The following is a 21,140-nucleotide window of genomic DNA, read 5'->3' as shown; positions in this document are numbered from 1 at the left end:
TGTTTTAAAAAAAAACTGGATGTGGCACTCAGTGCCATGGTTTAGTTGATGTGTTAGGGCATGGGTTAGACTCTATGATCCTGAAGATCTCTTCCAGCCTAGTGATTCTGTGAAATTTGCAAACTGTCTGAATAATGTCAACTCAAACATTGATATTTGTTCACTAAATATTTACACGTGAGAGTTTTTCTTGATTTAATTGTCAAAGATGATCTTCATTGTTGTTTACACTGTGTCTTCATCTTGGGATGTGAAAATATGGTTCCTATTTATTTTTCATTTGTTATGTAGACTACCATGGCATTAATTAGTCATTAACTGACACTTGCAGTAGACAGGATGTTGTAAACTATGAAGAGGTATGAACTAGTATATTATATAATCTTTTGTTTTAAGACCATCAGAAATACATTTTGCACATCATTCTCAATATATAAACCAGTGGAATGTTTTCCTTTTTTATATCTCTACTCACTAAAAGAATAGCTGCAGAATAAAAATCATTAAAAAGACTAAACTGTCTTTAATAGTTTGAAGGAGACTCACCAAATATCTTTGAAAAATTATGTAGCTAGTTTTACTGCAGGGCTTTGAAGCAGAGAATATCTCAAACTTCTAATTATTTGTTGCTCTAGTTTTGATTGCTATTTTGTGGTATTCTTCAGACTCTGCTCTAGAAAAAAGTTATCCATTTTCCTTGATAATTTCCTCTTCCAACCTAATTTGCAAATCTTTACTGCCGAATTATTTTGTTCTATAGCCCCTGGAAAAATTTGTAGCATGAGTCATTGTGATATGGGATATTATTTATTGATTTAATATGATAAATAGAATTAAATATTGGCTAAATAAGATAGATAATGAAAATGTTAGTTTAAAACAGTTACATTATTTCTGGGTTTGCACTGGGTTTATGGCTTTTTTTCATGACTAGTTACTGCCTCTTAAATTTTCCAAGTCATTGACGAGAGTGTGTCTTTTGTGTGTTGAGGAATAGATGAAATGTCCAGCAAAACAAGAAAATTTGGGGTTAAAATAATGATGAGGATATTGGTACCTCTTCAGTAGCATACAACTGTTTTCAGACAAAACACTGTGAAATTACATAATTTATTTCCTTTAATGTCTTTGCTTTTTTTTCCCCCCAAAGTTTGTTTATTTTTATTACTTCTTCATAACTGTTGAAATAAAATACAGGTACATTAAATAAAGTAATTTTTTTTGATAAAAGTTTGGCTTTGGGTTTTTTTCTTTCCCTCAATGATTTGAACTCAGTGGTTTTCTTTTCACTTGGATTATAAATATCCTATAATTTTATTAATATTTCTGTACTTGAAAATAAGTTTGTGCCATTGTTTTCTTTAGCACTATCAGTTTGTTAGTGAGGAAAATAACATATGAATTAGTAAATTTGTAAATTCTTTAATTCAGTCCAGAATTCAATTTGAATACTTTAGTCTTGCATCCTGCAGAATGAATATGTGCAAAGAACCTTGCCCAGAATTTTTTGGGTGTAGTCATAACTTTGGTTTGAGCTAGTGTCTATCGCTTATAAAGATGCAGAGTCTTCATTTAAAGACTTCCAGATACTGGTACTGGACACTGTATTCCTAAAAAAGAGGGCCTCAAATGAAGGTTACATTCTTTCCCCTATGAGAGAACATAGTTTATGTCCTGTTCAGATCAGTTTCTCTTTCGTTCACCTCAGTTAACATACACATAGAATTACATTTGCCTGTGCATTGTTATTGTCAGTGATATTTTGGCAGCTATGAACATGATTGTGTATTGCACCAAAAAAAAAATATTTAGCTTAAACTGTTTGAGATAAAGAAAGTATTATTCATTTTTAAAAGATGTTTGTATTTGAGAAATAGTTCTGAGGTTCAAAAAAATAAAAAGTCTCAAAATATCAAAATATAACCTGCTTTCCATTAAAAAAAAAAATTAAAGCAATCATAGTCAGATGTGTCATTTTTCTTGTTTCTATTTGACAGATGCTGATATATGGAATATGTTTGCACCAATTGGTGGAAGGAAAAATGCATTCATTTTTATTCACAATAAATTATGTAGTGAAACATTTCCTCCTTTTACACCTTGACTACAGTTAAAATAAACTCTTAAAATCTTCAAGAGCAGAGTGTCCTGGGTTCAGCTAGGGTAGAGTTTATTTCTTCTCAGTAGCTGTTACAGTGCTGTGTTTTGGATTGGAAATGAGAGTGATGTTGATAACACACTGATATTTTGGAGTATTGCTAAGTTGTGTTTATCCTAAGGACTTTTTCCTTGTCTCATGCTCTGCCAGTGAGGAGGTGCACAAAAGAAACTGGGAGGGCTCATAGCCAGGACTGATGAAAGGGGTATTCCACACCACAGGATGTAATGCCTGGTAGAGAAACTGGGGGGAGTTACCTGGAATCAGGTGGCCCATCTGGGTTTGGGAAGGGTCTGGCATTAGCCTTTTATTATCGTTATTATTATCTTTTGGCAATATTCCCTTACTAAACTGTTCTTATCTCAGCCTACAAGTTTTACTTTGATTCTCCTCCCCACTCCACCGGGGTGGAGAGGGAGGGGGTGCAGCGAATGTCTGAATGATGCTCGGTTTCCAGCTGGGCTTAAACCCCAACAGAGAGGAATTCAGGTGTGCAAAAGTCAGCAGTGAGTTGAAGTCTGCCTTATGTCTGCCCTCTCGTGTGCATTCGTCATAGTGCAGCCTTTCAGTGCATGAAAACATGAAGATTTTAAAGTACAGTACTAATTACTAGCATTTTTACAACTCCAGGTAGGGTGAGATTCTTTGTTGTGTGTTTTTTTTTCTATGAATGCTTTTACTGCTTAATTTTATACAATAAACCCCAAATATACTTTAGAGTATACTTATGTGCATTTTGATCTTTGGGATACAAGGTAAGCATTATAATCTGTTTTTTGAAAGAGCTGAATTGCATGCAAACATTCTATAAAGATCCTGGGAATGAAAGCAAATGTACTGCAGAGCTGCACACGTTCAAGAGTGTAAATGATTAGTTTGCTTATTCACTTACAAGGACATCCCCAGGTCATAGTAACTGAGTTGAAAAACAGTCTAAAAGATGTAAGGTACACTAATGTTGTGACAGAAAGGGAAGAACACCTGCTGCGGGGAAGGAAGAAGGGTTGAAGAATGTGGATATAAAACTGATAACAAATGAAGGTGAATGTAAAATCATAGCAAGTTCAAAGTGAGCCTGGAAATTTGAGCAGGAGAACAAACTAAGGTGGTGAAGAGCTTTCAGCCTTATTGGCTCTCTTAAATAGCATCTGATAAGTGCTAATTAAGACATTACATTTGTTTGACATTGCTTTGATCTAGTTAATCAGCTGACTTTCTTTTCTGCAGGTGTTGCTGTGTTTTTCCCGAGATACTTCTGTACTGGAGCACTTTACTTACAGTAGCGCCACCCCACCCAAATCATACATACAAGGTAAAAAAAGTTGTTTTTAAAAAGATCATGTAGATTTTTGTTAACTGATGCACTAATACAGTACATGAATTTGCTTTGTGACCATTACGCCTAGTAGATTACCCTTTAAAAATATTAATAAAAATGTATCCAGCTGACTTCTGCATAGATTGTTATGATAGTTTAGAAGCTGATCACAGATTGCATAGATTCTGTTATGACAGTTTAGAAGCTGATCACAGATTGCAATGTTGTTCTTTTACTCCACTTTCATGTATATAGTTCTGCACTTTTTTACCAGGAGAAATTAAAAACAACTATGACAATAAGGTAAAATCATGACAATGCCTGTCTTCATCAGAGCTAGACATTTAAATAGACAATATTGTCCTCTGCAACTCCAATAAATTTAGCAACTGGAAGTTGTTATAGAATGTTGTTTATACTAAGCAGTGAGTTTTGTAAATATTTGTAGACAGGAGCAGAACATGTTGCTAAATAACTGTGGGCTCTGTTCAATTGTGTGGGAGAGTAGAGCTTTACCAAGTATATTTAGCACTGATTTTTTTTTTTATAAAAGAATGGCATCTTCCAGAGTATTAGCTTATTTTTGGATATTCTTTGACTTGAGGTCTCGTTATTTTTCTTAACCATCTTTAGATTTCTTGATTCAGTCTGCTTGCCTTCTCTGCCAGCTTCTCATGCCATTCTTCTGGATGTTTCCATGCTTCTTAGAACCTCACTTGCCTTAATTTTACCTAGGGGTTCCTAATTTTGCCTTTCTTCTTGAGTCATTCAGTAATCCAGTCACCTTTTTTTCCCTTGCACCTTCATCTTCTACATTCCCATTGATTTCCTTGGTCCTGGTGCTTGTGTATTTAGCCAAATATGATCCCTAAGTACTTTTTTTGCACGGGACCTCTGCTGAGAGTTTTCATCTTGCTGCTTCTTATGTCGCTATAAGTAATGTTTTTCGAATTTTTTAATTCCTTTTTTATTGCTTTTTTTACTGTCTTCCACTGAATTACGGAGTTTTCTTTACCTACTCCCTGAAATAAGCAAAGGGCTCACCTGAGAGCAAAACAGCAGTGGGATCCCAGGTCTCACTTCAGACACAGAGCCGTGGCAGCCCAGAAACACAGCAATGGAGAACATCCTGCATATTCCTAGACAAATCCTGGGGAATGATGTTGCTGATACCTAAATCTGTGCAGTGCAAATCCAAAAGGCTTGTATGTCCTATTTTTAGCTGATTTTCCAAGAGATGTGCTTTATGCTAAAAATAGTCATCCTCCCAGATTATAATTCCTGGCTGTGCAACAAGCAAACTGTTGAAAGGAAAGAAAGAAGATAATTTTTCGTTTCATGAAGCAACTTATTTGTATAATTGGAAAACACTGGATTTTGCTTTCATAGGGTAGTAGGCAGGAATTTTGCAGGTTAATTCTTGTTTTAGATTAGTCAGTTCATGCTATAGGAAACTATCAAGGTCCAGATTCCATTGAACCTGACAAAAGTTCAATGTGCTAATTTCTATTGTGAAGAGTAAATAGAGTACACAGAATATTCTATAAATTTTCACGTAATTAATTAAAATTTTAGTTAAATGTTCTCATTTTAGAACTAAAATAATTTTAAGTTTTAATTACTTGTAATTATATTTAATAGCACTTCTGTATTTCTAAACAAATTGTTAACTTTTATTAATAGATTTTGGATTATTAATTTATATAGTTAAAATATGGTTTAATAATACATTGTGTTCATTTTGCAGAGAAGATAAAAAAGTTATACCATCAGTGTATATGATCAGTGATTTTCTTGACTTAATTAAGTCTCTTGTATCCAGCGGATTACTTAAATATTTGTTGGTTATATCAGAACGTCCCTCTTCCTCTGTTGCAGACCTAATGGTGCCTTGAATATTTTTTATCTGTGGTTATATCTGTTTGAAGGCCTTCCCTGTCCCTTGGTCTGTCTGCCCTTATTCCCTCCTAGAGCTTTACTGTCTCCCAGGTCTGCAGCAAACACCTTTAGAGCTCCTAAGACACACCCAGATAGAATCTCAATGGAACAGTATTGCTGAAATTTTCCTCTTCTTTTTTGTTGTTTGTCATCCTTCTTTATTGGTGCTGCATTTCAGTTTTATATCTGACATTGTACCTGTCCCATTGCATTGCTTGCCACATTTTAGACTATGTCAGATGGTCAATAATGTAATTAGTTATGATTTTTGTAATTGTAACTTAAAATCCACTTTTTAATTTAAATTGTTAAATCTTTATACCTTTTTACAGCTTAATGACATTTTCTTTGTGGTTTGATGGTTCACAGGAAAACTCGGAATGGAAGAATATGCTGTTTTCTATCCTCCAAATGGTATGAATTATACTATTGCCTCCTCTAGTGGTAGTTTGGAAATATTTTTTTTCTCAAATACATATTTTCTTTTTCTATTACAAGTTATGTTTTGCTATTACTCTGTGAAATTTATTAATTTAAAGGAGTAAGCTGGATGGAAGCTACTCCAAACCCACATTCAGCCTGGTGTTAGTGATCACAAACGGAGTTTGTCTGTATGTGTGTGGGAAGAAGAAGGAAAACAACTTGTGATATAGCAGTTGGTATTCAGTCTTGTATCAGCACTTAGAGGATTTGAATGATGAATGCTGAAACTGGCTGACCTCCCAGCTTTTCAGTACTTAACAAACCACACCCTAAAGTCTTCTCCTTTCAAAATGTGTGTTGACACAACAGGTCTATGTAATTTTAATATCATTGCTGTTGTTATAACTTCAGTTATTAGAATTGATTTTTTCAGCTCTTGCCTTGACCATTTCAATCCCTTATTGAATCCTTTCCCTCCATTTGTATTTCAAGTTCAAGCTCTTTCCTCTTGTTCCAAGGCCTTACGTCACCAATCTTAAATCTGCGTCTCTGGCCTTGTCTTTTATGTCTTCTGTATTTCAGTAGAGTCAGTTGCAGTACATGCTTTTGTTTCACTTTTTCCTGTTTGCCTCTGCAATTCTTGCAGCTTTGTAGCCATGAAGCATTGTTCTTAAGATCTTTTGCCAAATCAGCCACCTCTTACCAGTCTTACATAAAATCTAGTGAAGGGGAGCTAAGATCAGCTGGGAAGGAGGAGCGAGCTGTCATGCTACAACTGCCAAGTACTGTGGATGTTCTATCTGAGTACTACATGAATTACTAGAGTTCTTGGCCTCCTTTTTTTTCCTACTCCATTCTTGTCAGTGCATGGCATTTATGGGTTGTCATTTATCTGAAATTAGGTTCTGATATCAGCAAAGCCAGTGTAACAACTTCACAGAAACTGAGCTGTACTTGACTTTCTAGGAACTGTAGTTTGTGTTTAAGCATGTCATTGGTTGTACTGACATAGGTGATACTGTACTTACATTTGTACAAGATGGAGATCTGTGCAAGTGTGATAACAAGAAATACTTTATTCCCTATGTAGGCAGAATACAGTTTGATAATGTGAGGGGGAATATTATTTTTTGCATGCATAAAGAAGATTATGAAAGAACAAAAAAAGGAATATTTTTGTTTTGCAGGTGTAATTCCTTTTCATGGCTTTTCTATGTATGGTAAGTGTGACTCTCATAAGCTAAAACCTCAGGACTGCTTTTCCTCATATTGTAGTTTAAAACTGTATATACTTTTCTGCAACTTTTAAACTTGGATATGTATGTGCTTTTATGGGGGTTTTTTTGTGTATGAAGATTGTTGAATATAATTTTTAAAATTTCAGGCTGTTTTATTTACTTATATTACAGCTTGCTGCCATGTGGGAATTCCTTCTTTGAGAGCTACCTTCTTTGAGAGCTAATAACTGAGCTAAGCTACACATCTTCATGTATATGAATAGAGGGATAAAGTTTAGCAACAAAGTGCTCTTTCCTTGTGTTTCACTTCTGGGTAGACCAAGTTACCCATGAAAACAGTTCTTAAAAACATAAACAGTGTGAAAGGCCTGTTGCTCTCTACATTTACCCACAAGAGATGTTAAAAGAGCATTACATAATATAATGCTTTCTAATTTACTGCACAGAGGAAAGCATAAATATCAATAAGATTTTTAGGAAAAAAAAGCAGAAAAATCTCCTGGAGTTACAGACATATTGCAGCTATTGCAGATGTGAGATTAGATGTTATGGCTTTTCAGTTTTTTCTTTTGGTTTATCAAAGGTGTTTGTAGCATCACAGGGCAAGTAGATTGTAAGACTATACTTAAAATACTATGTTTTGCTAATAATGACGTTTAATGATCACACACAATCATTAAAATAATGGAATTGAAATATGAAATGCAGATTTGAACCTGAGTAGGGAATCCAGAGTCTTTGGAGTAATGAGCACTTAAGTTACAAACTATTCCTTAGGGACTCACTTAGAGACATTCACTTGTTCTGTGTGAACTGCTTTTTTCAAAATGTTTGGGTTTGACTCTGCCCTTGAGAACAGCATCTCCCAAACGGAGATGTGAGTTTTCCTCCCTCCCTCCCGTCCTCGCTCTTTGCACAGGCTCAGAATATGCTGGCTCTGAGAAGGAGGAAGGGTGAAAAAAGCAAGGCAGTAGAAGGATGGTAATGTAGCTCAAGGCTGTGGCCAAGCAGAGTATCTGCTGTATTCCATGCTGTGCTGCTCTGTGAGGAAGTGTCTGGGTCCTTATGAAAATCCTATACCCTTTTTCCTGTTTGCATGCATTCACTGTCAGGGTGCCAGCTGTCAGAGGCTGTTCTGTTACCCTCCTGGCCGTTATGTACATGTGCACACTGACAAGTTTTCCACCTCCATCTTCAAGCATTGAAAACATGAGCATGGGTAACACCCTTTGCTTTTCTGGCCCCTACAGAAATACATGTTTCTGTGAACATCTCACCCTACCTTAGCACCCCACCTCTCATACACAGACACCATTTTTGTTATTAAGCCATTTTCTAATACTTAGGTAAGAAAAAAAAAATTCACATGTGCATGTATCCGTATATATATTAAAAAATGTACATATATCTATGTGTGTATGTGTACATACATACACAGGTCAATATATCCATGTCCCTAGCTTAGTATAAATAAACTGGAGGGGAAGGTAAATGTAGAGATAGAAACTATGAGTGTGTTAAAATGTAAACTGACAGCTAAAATAATTAAACCTGTAAAGTGAAGCAGTCATCATGATGACGGGACAGATCAAAAGGCTGTTCACAAATAGGATGACAACTGTCTGTGAGAATGCATTGAGTGTATGGACTGTCAGTCTCAAGGAGTGATGGTTATGTTTGAGCAGCACTACATATAACAGATTTATCTATATGTTAGATTTTTATGAAACAAGCAGAGTTTCAGAGCTGCTGTTTTACAGATGTAATCAATTATTTTGAATCAGGTCTAGTAGAAGACTTCTAAAGAGTAAACTACCAAATGTCCATGGTTTACAGATCTTGTAAGAAATGTCTCTATGAGTTTGTCATACTTAGTGATGTTGTTGTGGCAACCAAAAGCTGTTCTTTTAATGTTTTCATTTTCACAATATCTGTCTTCAAGCTGTGTTACAAATAGGGCATCAATTTGGAGCTGGTCACTGGCCCCAGGGCACACTGAAAGTTAGAGACAGTTTAATTAAAAACTTGCACTGTTCACGTTGCTCTACACCTTAGGGATGCTTTCCTTACAGCATATTTCTCATGGTTCAGAAGCCAGGTCTATAGTAAGCAGATTCTAATTGGTTTAGCTTCTTGAAATATGTAGGAATAATATCTAGAATGTATCATACTTCCTTTTTTGACTTTTTGCATTAAATGATAAACTGTGATTGAATACTTCTTTCTCAATAATTGGTTTGGTACTGTTTTTGTAAATTGGGGTACTGTGAATTACCTGGCTTTTTCTCATACTTCATGCGCTTAATCATTGAACCCTTTTAGCACTTTACAGTGTTGAGTCAATTATACTTCTTTTATCCTTTCAGTTGCACCACTTTGTTTTCTGTACCATGAACCTTCCAAATTGTATCAGATATTCCGTGAGATGTATGTGCGTTTTTTCTTCAGACTCCATTCCATCTCTTCTCATCCCTCTGTAAGTTCATTAGGAATTAAATCCACTCACTTGATATCCTGTTTGCTGCAGAACAATAATATACAGTAGCATGGTTTTCTGTGTGATTGAAATGTATCCTTTTAAATATACTAAAATATTTCAGGCAAGCTTGGAAAAATTATTAGGTAATTCCAGTCTGGATATTGTTGTTTTCTATGTCAGTGTTAGTCTTTGCTATCGTGTACCTTATTAAAATATTAAGTTCTCATTTTATGAGGGTATGGAGTCTTTTATAAGAGTGAAGTTTTTTAATCCAATAGATTTTTCAGTTCAAAGAGTCACACTAATTTGCTTTCATTAAAGGTACGTAAATGGACTCCGAAATAGTCTGGGGTAAAGGGACTGAAATATATGTACAGAGATATTGTTTCTGTTATACTAATTTAGTGTCTGTTTCTTTAACTGAAGAATCTTGGTATGACAGCACGTGCTTTTTAGTACTATGAGATGAGTTTAAATAATTTGTCTGTTTGTGACCAAGATCAACTGTCTTGAATGTACAAGAGTTGTACAAATTGGCTTGTCTTCTATTTGTGAAGAATAAAACAGAGTAGCTATTTCTTTTTTCCTTCAAAAAGTGCTGAAGAGTTAAATTTCTTTTTGAAAATATTTTCTGGTTAAAAGAAAATCCTATCTTTGGTATACCATTTCAAGGCTATGTATTGTGCTTTTCATCTTTAATAGCAGAGAAAAGGGTCAAACAACAATCTATTCATTTCCATGGTAATTTTTTGAAACCATTTTTAAAATGTGTGTATGTTTAACTATTTTTGTAGTTATCTCTATTGCTGTTTGGTTTTACTTATCAGAGAGGTACTTCTTCTCACATCCTTTATTTTTTAGTGCAACTGAGGTCTGTTTCATCAAAGTGGAAATATTTCAAGTAGGTTATGTTTTCAACCCTGACATACAAACAGCATAAGTAACTCAGACTTGCAAAGGACTATCAGAACATACCATGTTGCTAATACATACGTGGAATTGCAGGAGCAAGGGTTTGGTGACTGAAGGTATTAGAATTGCTTGTGCCTTTCTCACCTGACTTGAATACTGTATCATTAATGTTTTATTGCTTGAATTAAAAATTCATGAACACTTACATGCTGCTACTGTTTTCCCACATTTGACAGGATGAGTGGTAGTATTCATGATATGATCTTGTTTCTTTAGGGCATTGTATCATTGTGTTTGCTTTTTGAAACTCTTCTACAAACCCATCTGCCCCAGCTCTTCTATCACCTCAGAGAAATTGGAGCTCAGCCGTAAGTACTTCTTTCTGACTTGTTACAAATATTGCACATTCATTATTCTGAAAATGCTCTTCTGTAGTGTTTTAATTGAAGATCTGTAGAAAATAAATAAAAAATTAAAAAAGCATAACATAAATGCATTTATTAGACAAAAGCATAACCATCAGTGCTCCATTTTTTCTTGAGAGTCAGATGGAGTGCTTTGTCTAACCTGTGTATCTGTGCTTTGTGCATTTCCTCTGTATGCTCTGTGAAAAGAGAGAGAATTGCTCTGTGAGAAATGCTCTGTGCTGCATTATTCAGCTAAGTTTCAGTAATTCATGTTGTATCTGATGGAACTAAGTGATGTATTTCCTAGGGGACAGAAGACACAGAGATGTGTTAGTTGCAGCAGAAGGTACTGGAAGAGGCAAGAGAGCAAGAGTCATTCAATAGTGAATTCATGGCGCCAGGCACAAGAGAACCTGAAAACTGTTTTGTCTTAATTGGTATCCATCTTAATAGCATAATAGCAGAAAGGATGAAACATTGAATAGCTGAAGATCACTCTAATGTGATTGTTTGATCAGAATGATTATGAGAATGATATTAGTACTTTATCAAATGAGATGCTAAATAATTTTATGATGACTATTGCAAATTAAAATATTGATTATTACTGCAGCAAGAGAAAATGCTTTTTCTTCCTGGAAGAGAAGAGAAATGCAGAAGGATAATGAAATATTTTCAATTTACAGACAATCTGATCATTATGGGAGGCAGAAATATAATAACCACTGTTTGTCACTTATTTGCAGGCTACGAATTTCATTTAAATGGATGGTACGAGCATTTTCTGGTTATTTAGCTACAGACCAGCTCTTGCTTCTGTGGGACAGAATCCTGGGATACAATTCTCTAGAAATTCTTGCTGGTAATAGAATTATTTTTACAAAACATGTGAAGTCTTTGTGAATGTAAGGCAAATACTCATTAGCTTCAATGTATTTTGTGATGAGAAGAAAATAGTTGCTCTTTGACAACCTGCTGACAGCAGGTTACATACATGTCAAAGCATATATCATCTAGAAAAATGGAATTGCATGAATACTGCATCTTTAATAAAAAATATGTCAGATAATTTTTTTAATGGCAATACTAAAAAAATGCCAAGTGCTCTCTGAACAGAACACAGGCTGTTCTCCCAGCTTTACTGGGAGTGGTGAATGAATTCATCACCTTTCAAAAAAGTACAAGATTCATGTTATTTATGGCAACTACCTCTACAGTACTTGCAATTGAGAGTTCCCCTGATTTTGCTGGATTTCTGCCTTCGAAGTGGCATCTTTTAAGACACTTTGAAAGTTTTTTAGCTAAATACTGTCCTTATGTTTAGGAAGGTTTAAGATGGATGTTTTAAAGAAAACATGTATTTTTAGTTGGGTCAGTTTTTAAATAGAAAGTAGGTGAGTAGAAGATAAAAGGTTTTGGTTTCATTTGTACATGTAAGACAGCTTGTCCCTTTTAATTAACAGCTATTAATCTTAAACTGAGGCATTTTCACTCAGACTTTCCTGAAAGAATGTTACGGTTTTCCTCTCTATTTAAAAGAGCAGTCAAAGAAACTCAAACATGGCCACCTGTTGTATATTATTCTTCAGAATCAAAATAATTAAACTATGTGACAACTGGTATTTTATATCAAGATTAATTCTAACCACTACTTACCAGGTCAGAAACCTAAATATTGGACATTTTCTTTCAGTCCTGGCAGCTGCTGTGTTTGCTTTCCGAGCAGTCAACCTGATGGAGGTGACATCACTGGCTGCAGCTGAAGTAAGGATAAGTTTCACTTAGAGGAGATTGAAATAGTTTCTGATGCTTTGCCAGTAAGAGTAACTTAAGCTTCACATGGCACATGATGCATAGTGCAAATCTTTCTGTCTAAATTCTTACCTTAGATAAAAAATAAGGAAACTGTGAGCATGCAGTACATAATGCTGCTTTTCTGGAGTAAAAGGAAATAAAGCATATTTGCTATAAAAATGCAGTGTTACAAAATTATTTTTTACAGTTAAGTTTTTTTTTTAATATATAATCTGTGTTAGTGGGATATATTGTTTTTGAAATATTGCAGAGGTTTGTACCCTTTTCCTCAGTACATTTTAGTTGCTTCTGTTCTACAAAGTACAAAAATGTTACAAGCTTATTTTGTCAGTGTGAATCTGAAATTTCACTGTGCATACTGCCATAGGAAATGAAGAAAATGAAGTTATTAGCATGAAGATTATTATTATTATATATAGTCACTTGTTAATTTATTTTTTTTTTCAAAAATAGTGATGGATTTTTTCAGATTTAGAGAGTTTGTGATCACTTTCTTTGGCTTTTTTTAAAACATACTTCCATGAGAAGACACTGATTATTTGAGGCATTACATTGGACTTAGTTCACAAGTACTAGCCAAGCCACAGGATAAGGATTCTTAATTCCCAATTATTTTTAGAAACAGGTTGAAATGTTAGACTCCTTATTCACCCATGATGCAGTGTATATTTGAAGTAAGGCTAAAGGCTAAAATAAAGTTACTTAGGTAATATACATTGGGTATACCTGTTTTTTCTTTGAAATGTTAGAATAAAAAATTAGGCCATACAGTACTAACATAAACCAGTATAATTTGTTTCTAGCCATGTCTATATCTGATTATTGACAGGATTTAAATCTTTTCCTGACTTCTTAACTTGCTTTAAGGAAATTTGATTCAAATGTCAAATTTAACAAGGCTTTTTGATTTTCATCCTAGGCTGTACTTGCTGACCTTTCAACCCTGAAAGTTATGCCTCTTCTTCAAATCTTCTTGTTTGCTACTGTCACTTGATCTGTTTCAACAATAGTGGTACCACATCCCAGTCTTTCTGGAGAAGCTAAGCATCAACTATGCAATGTCTGCATAAAGCCAAAATTAAACTCCATGTATAAAATCATTTTAGAAATAATTACCTTGATATTTTCTAACTGGAAAAAATAACTTTGCACACAATTGTGTGAAGTGCATGCTAATGAATTCCACTGTAAAAGCAATGGTTATTACTTGTATATTGAGAATGACTACTTGTGCAAGTAAATAATATGAATCACTGTCTAAAATGCATGTAATATTAAATAAAGTAAATGTAATTCGTGATCTGAGTTTTGTGATGTTATTGTCAGAGTTGTAAAAGCTTTTATTCTTTTAATATGAAATTACTTTTTCAGGCTCACAGCTTAGAGGATATCATCTCCAATGCTGTCAAGTGAGAAAATAAAGATATTTGCAAGATTATTTTTTCTTGTTTTCTAAGGAAAAGGTGGGATCATACATCACTTTTGTTGTCCCTATCTTATTTATTCTTTTCACAGAAATTTTCTCCATGTTCTTTCTCATGTTAACTGCTCTTGTTTATTCTTTTCATACACAGAGATGTAGTCACACATTCCCCATTTATCTTTGGTTAGGTCTAGAGCTGTCTCAGGCATCTGCTGAACTCCTCCCTGGAATCCCATCAAAGGCACAAAATGGGTTCCCTGCAGAGAAGGCGTGAGCACAGCTTCCTTCAGAACTTGTTGGAGCCGGTCTTTGCGTGAGACAAAATATTGCCTTGAGAATGATGCCAAGAGTCCTTCTGCTGTGCCCCACACCCTCTCTGGGAGGGCAGTGCTATGCCTGTGACTGTTTTCCAGCCTCTGTGGTTAACATCTCAGGCTTTAGTGCAAGAGCCCTGCCCATATTGATGTGTGATGGATTGTCACTACAGTCAGGCTGGCATCATCTGTTAGCTCTCATACCTTTTGTGTGAGTTCCTCCTCACAAAATGTTTGATTTCTTTAATACCAAAGTTGGAATCAATAATCTGATTTGATTGAGTGTATCTTAACACCTGAAAAAGGCTCTAAGCCAAAAAATGATAATGGATTATATAGTTACTGCATTTGCAATAGAACTTTTGTCATCGTGTGGTTTATGAACATGTACATGCTTATGTACATGTAGTTGTCATTATTTGCCATACTGAATGTATGTCAGTGAAACATGAATCCTTCATACCTTGCTCAAAATTTGACAAGTGAACTAAGCTGTAGTCTCTGGTAGGGGTATGAGCTGTATGTCTGTGAATCTTGTTGTATCTGTCATGATAATGTAGGAACTTACTAAACTAGTAAATTTATAAGGCTAATTTAAAAAGAGGTTTAGTTGTGGACTTGGTGGTATAACTTCCTATATAAAGAATCAAACTGCTTAGCAGATATAATATTTGAGAATATTTGGGGAAATTTTGCCCTGGATAACAGAGAAAATGGATGTTTTCCTTAATATTTGCAAGAAGTTGTTTTAAATGTTTAACTAGAGGTTTTTCTGTGACACTTGGTTTTTAAAAAGAGTGATAGGTTTTATCCTTTACAGCAAGTATTACCCTGTTTTATATATGGGAAATGAAGGCACAGAAAGATTAACTGATTTGCTGAAGATTACAGAGTAGATTCCGCAAGGAGGCGAGCAGTCCTCTTCTCTTGAATTGGTTTGCCTTTCTGGATACTCAGTTTGTGTATAAACCACAAGATCTTTTTTCATCTTCAGATCTACATCTGAAAATGCAGCATTTTGCAGTTTTTAAAATCCATAAATTGGGTAGCAGTTTAGAAATTATAATGTTACAAAGCAGTCACAAGAATTGTGGCTGATTCAGGTCATTACAAGGTTACCGTGGCATTATAAAGAATTTAAAGTATTTACTGAATAGCAAGGGACATCCCCTACAGACCTGCTGACCCTCTAATTTCCTTTGCTTTGTGCTTGTATGTGGTGCAGAATCTGAACAACACCTTAACTTTTCCACATTAGGATTTTTGAGCAGCATCTTCTCTTCTTTTTAATTTTCAATAAATTTGGAAATGCTATAAGCAGGCAGAGATAGAGACTGTTGGATTCTTGTTTGAACAAGCAGTTCCATGACTAACAGAATATGGTCTGTTTTTATCTCCCATCTCCCTTGCATCCCTTCCATCTTCCCCACTGGGGCGCTTAAATTGTGCCTGACCTGCACCAGTGTCTCTCCTGGTGACTGGAAGGGAATCTTGTGCTCTGGAGCTCATGAGGGTGCCCACAGATCTTCTTGTGTACAGGAATACTGAGGGTAAGTGCATTAAAATGAGATTAGGATGAAATTAAAAACTGAACTAGATCCTCACCTTGAGCTTCAACTATACTGTTAGATTTATTTTTTTTTTAATTCTATTTTAAAATGTCATTTTTACTGAAGTGGTGTTGTTTTCATGTTCCCCTCAGTTACTCATTTAGTCCCAGCAAAATATTCTGTTTCAGATTCTGGCTGATACTTGTATTTTTAATCTCCTTTGCTTAAATAATACTAATTTAATATTAAAATTACTGGTTTCTGTCTTGCAGCTAGATACTTCTCTTGCATACATAGGTAGTATCAGTTATGGAAGTTTTAATTATTTTACTTTAGATATCACTTCAAACTTTTTGACATCTGTAGTCAGTCATTTGACTTCCAAATTCCTAAAACTCTTTTTAAATTTTTGCTGTTTTAGGTAATGGCCAGAAGTGATTGTAGAATCATATCTAACTTGATAATTACATTGTTTTAAACAAGCTCAGCTTAATGTCCAATGACTCAATTTAGTCAAATTGTTTTGGTCCATTCCTCCCTATCTGAAATCAATATAAACAGACTTTTCAGTACAAGAACCAGTTGTCTTCATATTTATAGATAATGATCAAATATTTTGCTCCTTACCTTAGGATTTTGGCTATGGTCTGTCAAGGGTTTCTTGTAATGTCAAATAAAGTGTTGTAAAAAATGCAAAAGTAAATAGGCTTGTCTAAAAATGTACCCAAATGTCTAAAAATGTACCCTAGTTATCTTCCTTCAGTACTTCCAAAATATGTTGAAGCTCAAATCTTGATGGCTGGATCATGGAACAACTGGATAACTCAAACAGTTTATAATTTTTTGTGGATTTTTTTTGTCATAGTAACAGATTTTATCATGAGAAATGACGAGAGTATAAAGACTGTAAAACAGTTAGATATCCCAGTAAAGGGAAAAGGTTGCAAGGAGTCTCCAGTTTTAGACACATTTCTACTTGTTGCCAGAAAACAGAAAAAAAAAATGCTGAAACTTGCACCTATTTTACTATCTTCTAATGAATTTTATAAAATGCTTCCAAAAAGACGGAAGGGATTCCTTGAAACAGAATTGCTGTTTAAACATCAGTTTGGGGATAGTGATACAGTGAGCTGTTAATTAACAATAAATTAAGCATTTATTAAAAGATATTGAAATTGATTGCAAAACTGAAGGGCTGTATCTTTAGTGAGGAAGAGAAAAGCCTTTCCACATATTTTAACAAATCAGTAAAATATTCTGTCCAGTATTTTATGAGAGGAAATGGGGGAGGGAGGGGACGGATGCAGCTGGGGCAGTGGGAGCTGCTGGGCGCTCCCTTTTCCCCTTTTCCTCCAAGCTGTTTGTGTCTGTGCCTGGCAGCTTGCATGTGCTGGACCAGCAGCTTCCATCCCCACAGCCCACACAGAAAGGGCAGCTAGCTGAAGCACGTATTTGTGTTGCCCAGCCAGCTCCAGCAGGTTTCCTCCAGCCCCAGGAAGCTCAGCTGCTGGGCAGGGAGTGCAGCAGGGCCAGGGCCAGGGTGAGGGCCCCTGGGAATGGCGGGCACGGGGGCATCATCCAGCCTTCCTGTTGGGCTGGGCAGCACCGCAGGAGAAACAGCCTCTGTGAATTATTCCCTCTCCAGCAGCCAAAGGAATGACAGTGGGTATCATTGTTGTGGGGGCTTTCAGAAGAAGTGCTGAAGGACAACTGCAGCACTTGGGTTTCTTCACAGCTTTAGGAGTGAGTACAGAAGGCAGAAAGTACCCTTCTGGAGGTTTCAGGCTTTTAGCACAAGGTCACACGTGTAGTGAGGGGCTGCACATCTGTGATTTGAACCATTTATTGCAGCAAATAACCATGGAATAAACCAAAATCTCTAGAACCTAGAGATTATGTGCTGCTGTTTGAAATCACTGACAGATTATTTTTCCTGTATACTTTATGCTCGGCTTTTTCAGTACCTTAACAAAATTGTTAATGCAGGGAAGGTCATTTTGATCCAGCAGTGTGGCATTTATGCTCTGCTTTAAAACAGTGTTAAAATGTCTCAACTTAGTATTTTTTAAATTAGGCAATTAATAGTATACCTACCAAATTATGGCATTACTGGCCAATTATGCTTTGGAGAAGCATCTCAGGATACTTGTGCTGCACTGTGTCCTCCACAGAAAAGACAAGTCCCCAGTTATTAAGAGGGACAGAGTGAATCTGTGGTTAGGACAAGATGTTTGTCTTGGGGTCATCACCATGCTTTATAAGACTGCAATGCATAAACAGTGGTACTGCCATGTGACTGTGCTAAATAGTAACCAAGGATCAGCCTTAAAATTAATACAAAGGGAGAAATATTGCTTTTTTGGCAATTTTTTTTTGAGTCTTTGTTTAAGCCCAGGGAGGTTCACCTGATTCTGTGTCTTGTCAGACATTGGTGGTTACAGGAAGTGAACTTGAGGTTCTCTGAAGAAAGTTGCAGAGTGGCCTCTGTGTGCCCGGATTTCAAAATCAGCATGTTGTAGATGTTGGACTACTGATATGTGCAAACAATTGTCTCTAGAGAATTTGCTTTATGGAGGACCACAGTGCTTTGCCAAATGACATTGTGTTTGGCTGAACAGTTTGAACAAATTGTTTCTTTTGGAATTATGACCAAAATAAATGGAATATTTAACAAAAGAGTTAAAGACACAATTTGTGCAAGACAAAGCATGTGACCAATTTTTGTGCTTTGCTTTAAACAAAAAGTCTGTATCATGTTGCTAAGAGACAAGTTGGAATCTGATAGACAACGGCAAAATATTATGTGAATATTTTATTCACATAATATGTTTTAGTAGGTATCTGATCATTTTATTCAAGAAACATGTTCTCTGAGTGTTATATTCTATAGTTGTTTTTTTTTCTTGAATAGCTCTATTTAGGATAGTTATACCCTAATAAGTCTAGTTATAAGTAGTAGATCAGCAGAAAATATAAAAATCAATAATATTTAATTTTCTATGTATTCAGTACTATTTCTTGTCTAATTTTTTGATAATAAGTCTGGTGTCACAACATTTTCCCTTTTTTCCCTTTTTTCCAAGTGCATCTGGGTTACAAAAACAAGCATTTCTTTGAAGCCAAATCGTGGTTCGTTAAGTTAACATCAAGTTCTAACTGTGGAAAACTGGCATAGTTACAGCTTGTGAAGGAAGTTCCAGTTGCTAGCAGCACTCACATTACTGTTGAAGTTCTCTCTATCATTTCTGACCTTAAGACATAATTAGATGTTTCATTTTAGTTTGTAATACTTTCTGACCATACCCAGTTTCTTAAAGCATTTCAGCTAACTGATAGACGTGGGAAAGGGGTGTTAGGAGCATTAGTGCCCCTCGTTTCCATTAACACAGAGGCAGGAGAGCCCATCTGCCACCTCTGCCTCACGCAATGCACTTCCACTGTGGGGAAAGCAATCCTTGAAAGAAAGGGAAAAGGTGTGGAAAAAGGTGTTCAAATGCTGTAGACTGCAACCTCTGCAACACAAAAAGCAATCATTTGCAACTTGAATTTTTAACAAAGTACATTTTATTCTACTGATTTGATATTGCATCTTTTTTCAGTAATTTTTTTTTTAAAGCTTGAGTAAGTTTTGTTAATTGTACAAAAGATAAAATGTCTTTTTGATATGTTTGTATAAATTTTGAAATTCAGACTGTACCACTAGATTTTTCTGTTCCAGAGCTTTATCATCTTCTCTCTTCTCTTTTTGCAATCGTCAACAAATATCCGTACATAGTTTTGTGTAATCTGGATTTCCTGTCTATGGGAATTACAGTTTACAGCTTACAGATATTAGGAACCTTTCTGATTAGGGTTGTTCTCTTCCCCTGAGAAATATGTTTCTATTCTGTTACAAAGAAATCCTGGAAAAACTTTAAAGTTGTTATCAGTCCATTCCTGCATTAAGTGGTAATAGAGATAAGGGGTAAGTATTAAAGTGTAGAATTGGTTTACTGCAAGTATTATTTATTTAGGCAGCTAATCAATATTCAGTCTTGAAAACACAGTTAAAAGGTGGAAGTGGAAGATGTTTGGCTTTGCAACAATTTAGGTTAATAAAGACCTAAATAGAGGTTTGCAATCTTAGAAAGCCAAATATATCAAAGACCTTCCTGTCAGTGCAGCCCTCCAGAAACAGCAGGAAGTGATGCCCAGGGTGTTTCCTTGAACATCCTAGGTGACCATTCTAAATGCAGACACTGGAGAGCTCTGTGGACAAAGGGAGTCCTGCATTGCCTGCCAGGATTTCAGTTAGAAAGGAGTAATGAAAGAGAAGCAGGGAAGTTGCAGGCATCATAGTAAGTGCAGATTTCCTCAGGCTGGATGATAACCTATGTGTTTAGTTAAAGTTGGAAAAAAACCTATCTAAGACCTTGGCCACCTTGGCTTTGCAAGAAATCACACACACAGGAGTGTTAGGCACTAATGCAAGCAACAGGAAAACATTGCCAGAAATCTCATCCCTACTACTAGACTTTGGATGAGGGAAGGGCCAAGGTGGTAGATTGTACAAATAAACTTCTTTGTTTTGTATACACTAATCTTTACATAGATTCTAGAACATGAGACTAGGACAAAGTGAAAATACTGTTTCCAGAGAAAAGAGAATGTTAGGGTTAGCATTAGGCTTAAGTTAATCTGGCAGTCTGGGCAAAGAAAAAGCCAAGTATCATCTTGCATGGTATCTACAATAGTAATTCATAATGTTAGCAGCTGGACAGTTTTTTTTCTTAGTTTGTCAGATTTTTCCTGGTCTCTGCAAAATGATGAAATCCTGCCCCGAGGTTTGTAATTTTTTCTTTCTTTTCTTTTTTTTTTTTTTAAAGTAAACTATGGAGACTTTTTGCATATAAAGAGCATGAGTCTCTCTGACATGTAAGGTCCATCTTTGCCCATTCAGGTGAGATTTTTTTTTGTTTTCATTGAATAATGAATTTTGTATTTGTGTATTATTATATATATTTGTATTTTCCTAGTTTGAAAGCTTGATCTGTAATTCTCAGTTATTCTGTGTTTTCAGTTCAAGGCTACTATTCTTCTTGCTAGGCAGTTCTGCACATTATTATAAAATCTCAGTTCAATCTGTTTTATGAGAAAAAATACTACCTTCTTTTCAGTACAAACAC

General features: G+C 35.4%; 2 protein-coding genes across 2 annotated transcripts in view; both read left to right on the top strand.

Moving 5' to 3' along the window:
- TBC1D19 (TBC1 domain family member 19) overlaps positions 1–13,986 on the top strand; it is a 48,202-nt gene extending 34,216 nt beyond the window's left edge. Inside the window, exons 14-21 of the mRNA XM_064418459.1 lie at positions 3,386–3,470; positions 5,784–5,828; positions 7,025–7,057; positions 9,442–9,551; positions 10,743–10,834; positions 11,620–11,735; positions 12,567–12,637; positions 13,608–13,986. Coding sequence (XP_064274529.1) covers positions 3,386–3,470; positions 5,784–5,828; positions 7,025–7,057; positions 9,442–9,551; positions 10,743–10,834; positions 11,620–11,735; positions 12,567–12,637; positions 13,608–13,682 — 627 coding nt within the window. The 3' untranslated portion in view covers positions 13,683–13,986. The remainder of the gene's footprint in view (positions 1–3,385; positions 3,471–5,783; positions 5,829–7,024; positions 7,058–9,441; positions 9,552–10,742; positions 10,835–11,619; positions 11,736–12,566; positions 12,638–13,607) is intronic.
- Positions 13,987–14,180: 194 nt separating this feature from the next.
- STIM2 (stromal interaction molecule 2) overlaps positions 14,181–21,140 on the top strand; it is an 80,630-nt gene continuing 73,670 nt past the window's right edge. The window contains exons 1-4 of the mRNA XM_064418453.1: positions 14,181–14,636; positions 15,246–15,334; positions 15,889–15,975; positions 20,841–20,914. The gene's annotated coding sequence lies outside the window, so the exon portion shown is untranslated. The remainder of the gene's footprint in view (positions 14,637–15,245; positions 15,335–15,888; positions 15,976–20,840; positions 20,915–21,140) is intronic.

The sequence above is a fragment of the Passer domesticus genome, chromosome 4 (assembly GCF_036417665.1).
Source record: "Passer domesticus isolate bPasDom1 chromosome 4, bPasDom1.hap1, whole genome shotgun sequence".
Lineage (NCBI taxonomy): Eukaryota > Metazoa > Chordata > Aves > Passeriformes > Passeridae > Passer > Passer domesticus.
Note: the sequence above shows the minus strand (reverse complement) of the source record. Positions and strands in the feature narration are given on the sequence as shown.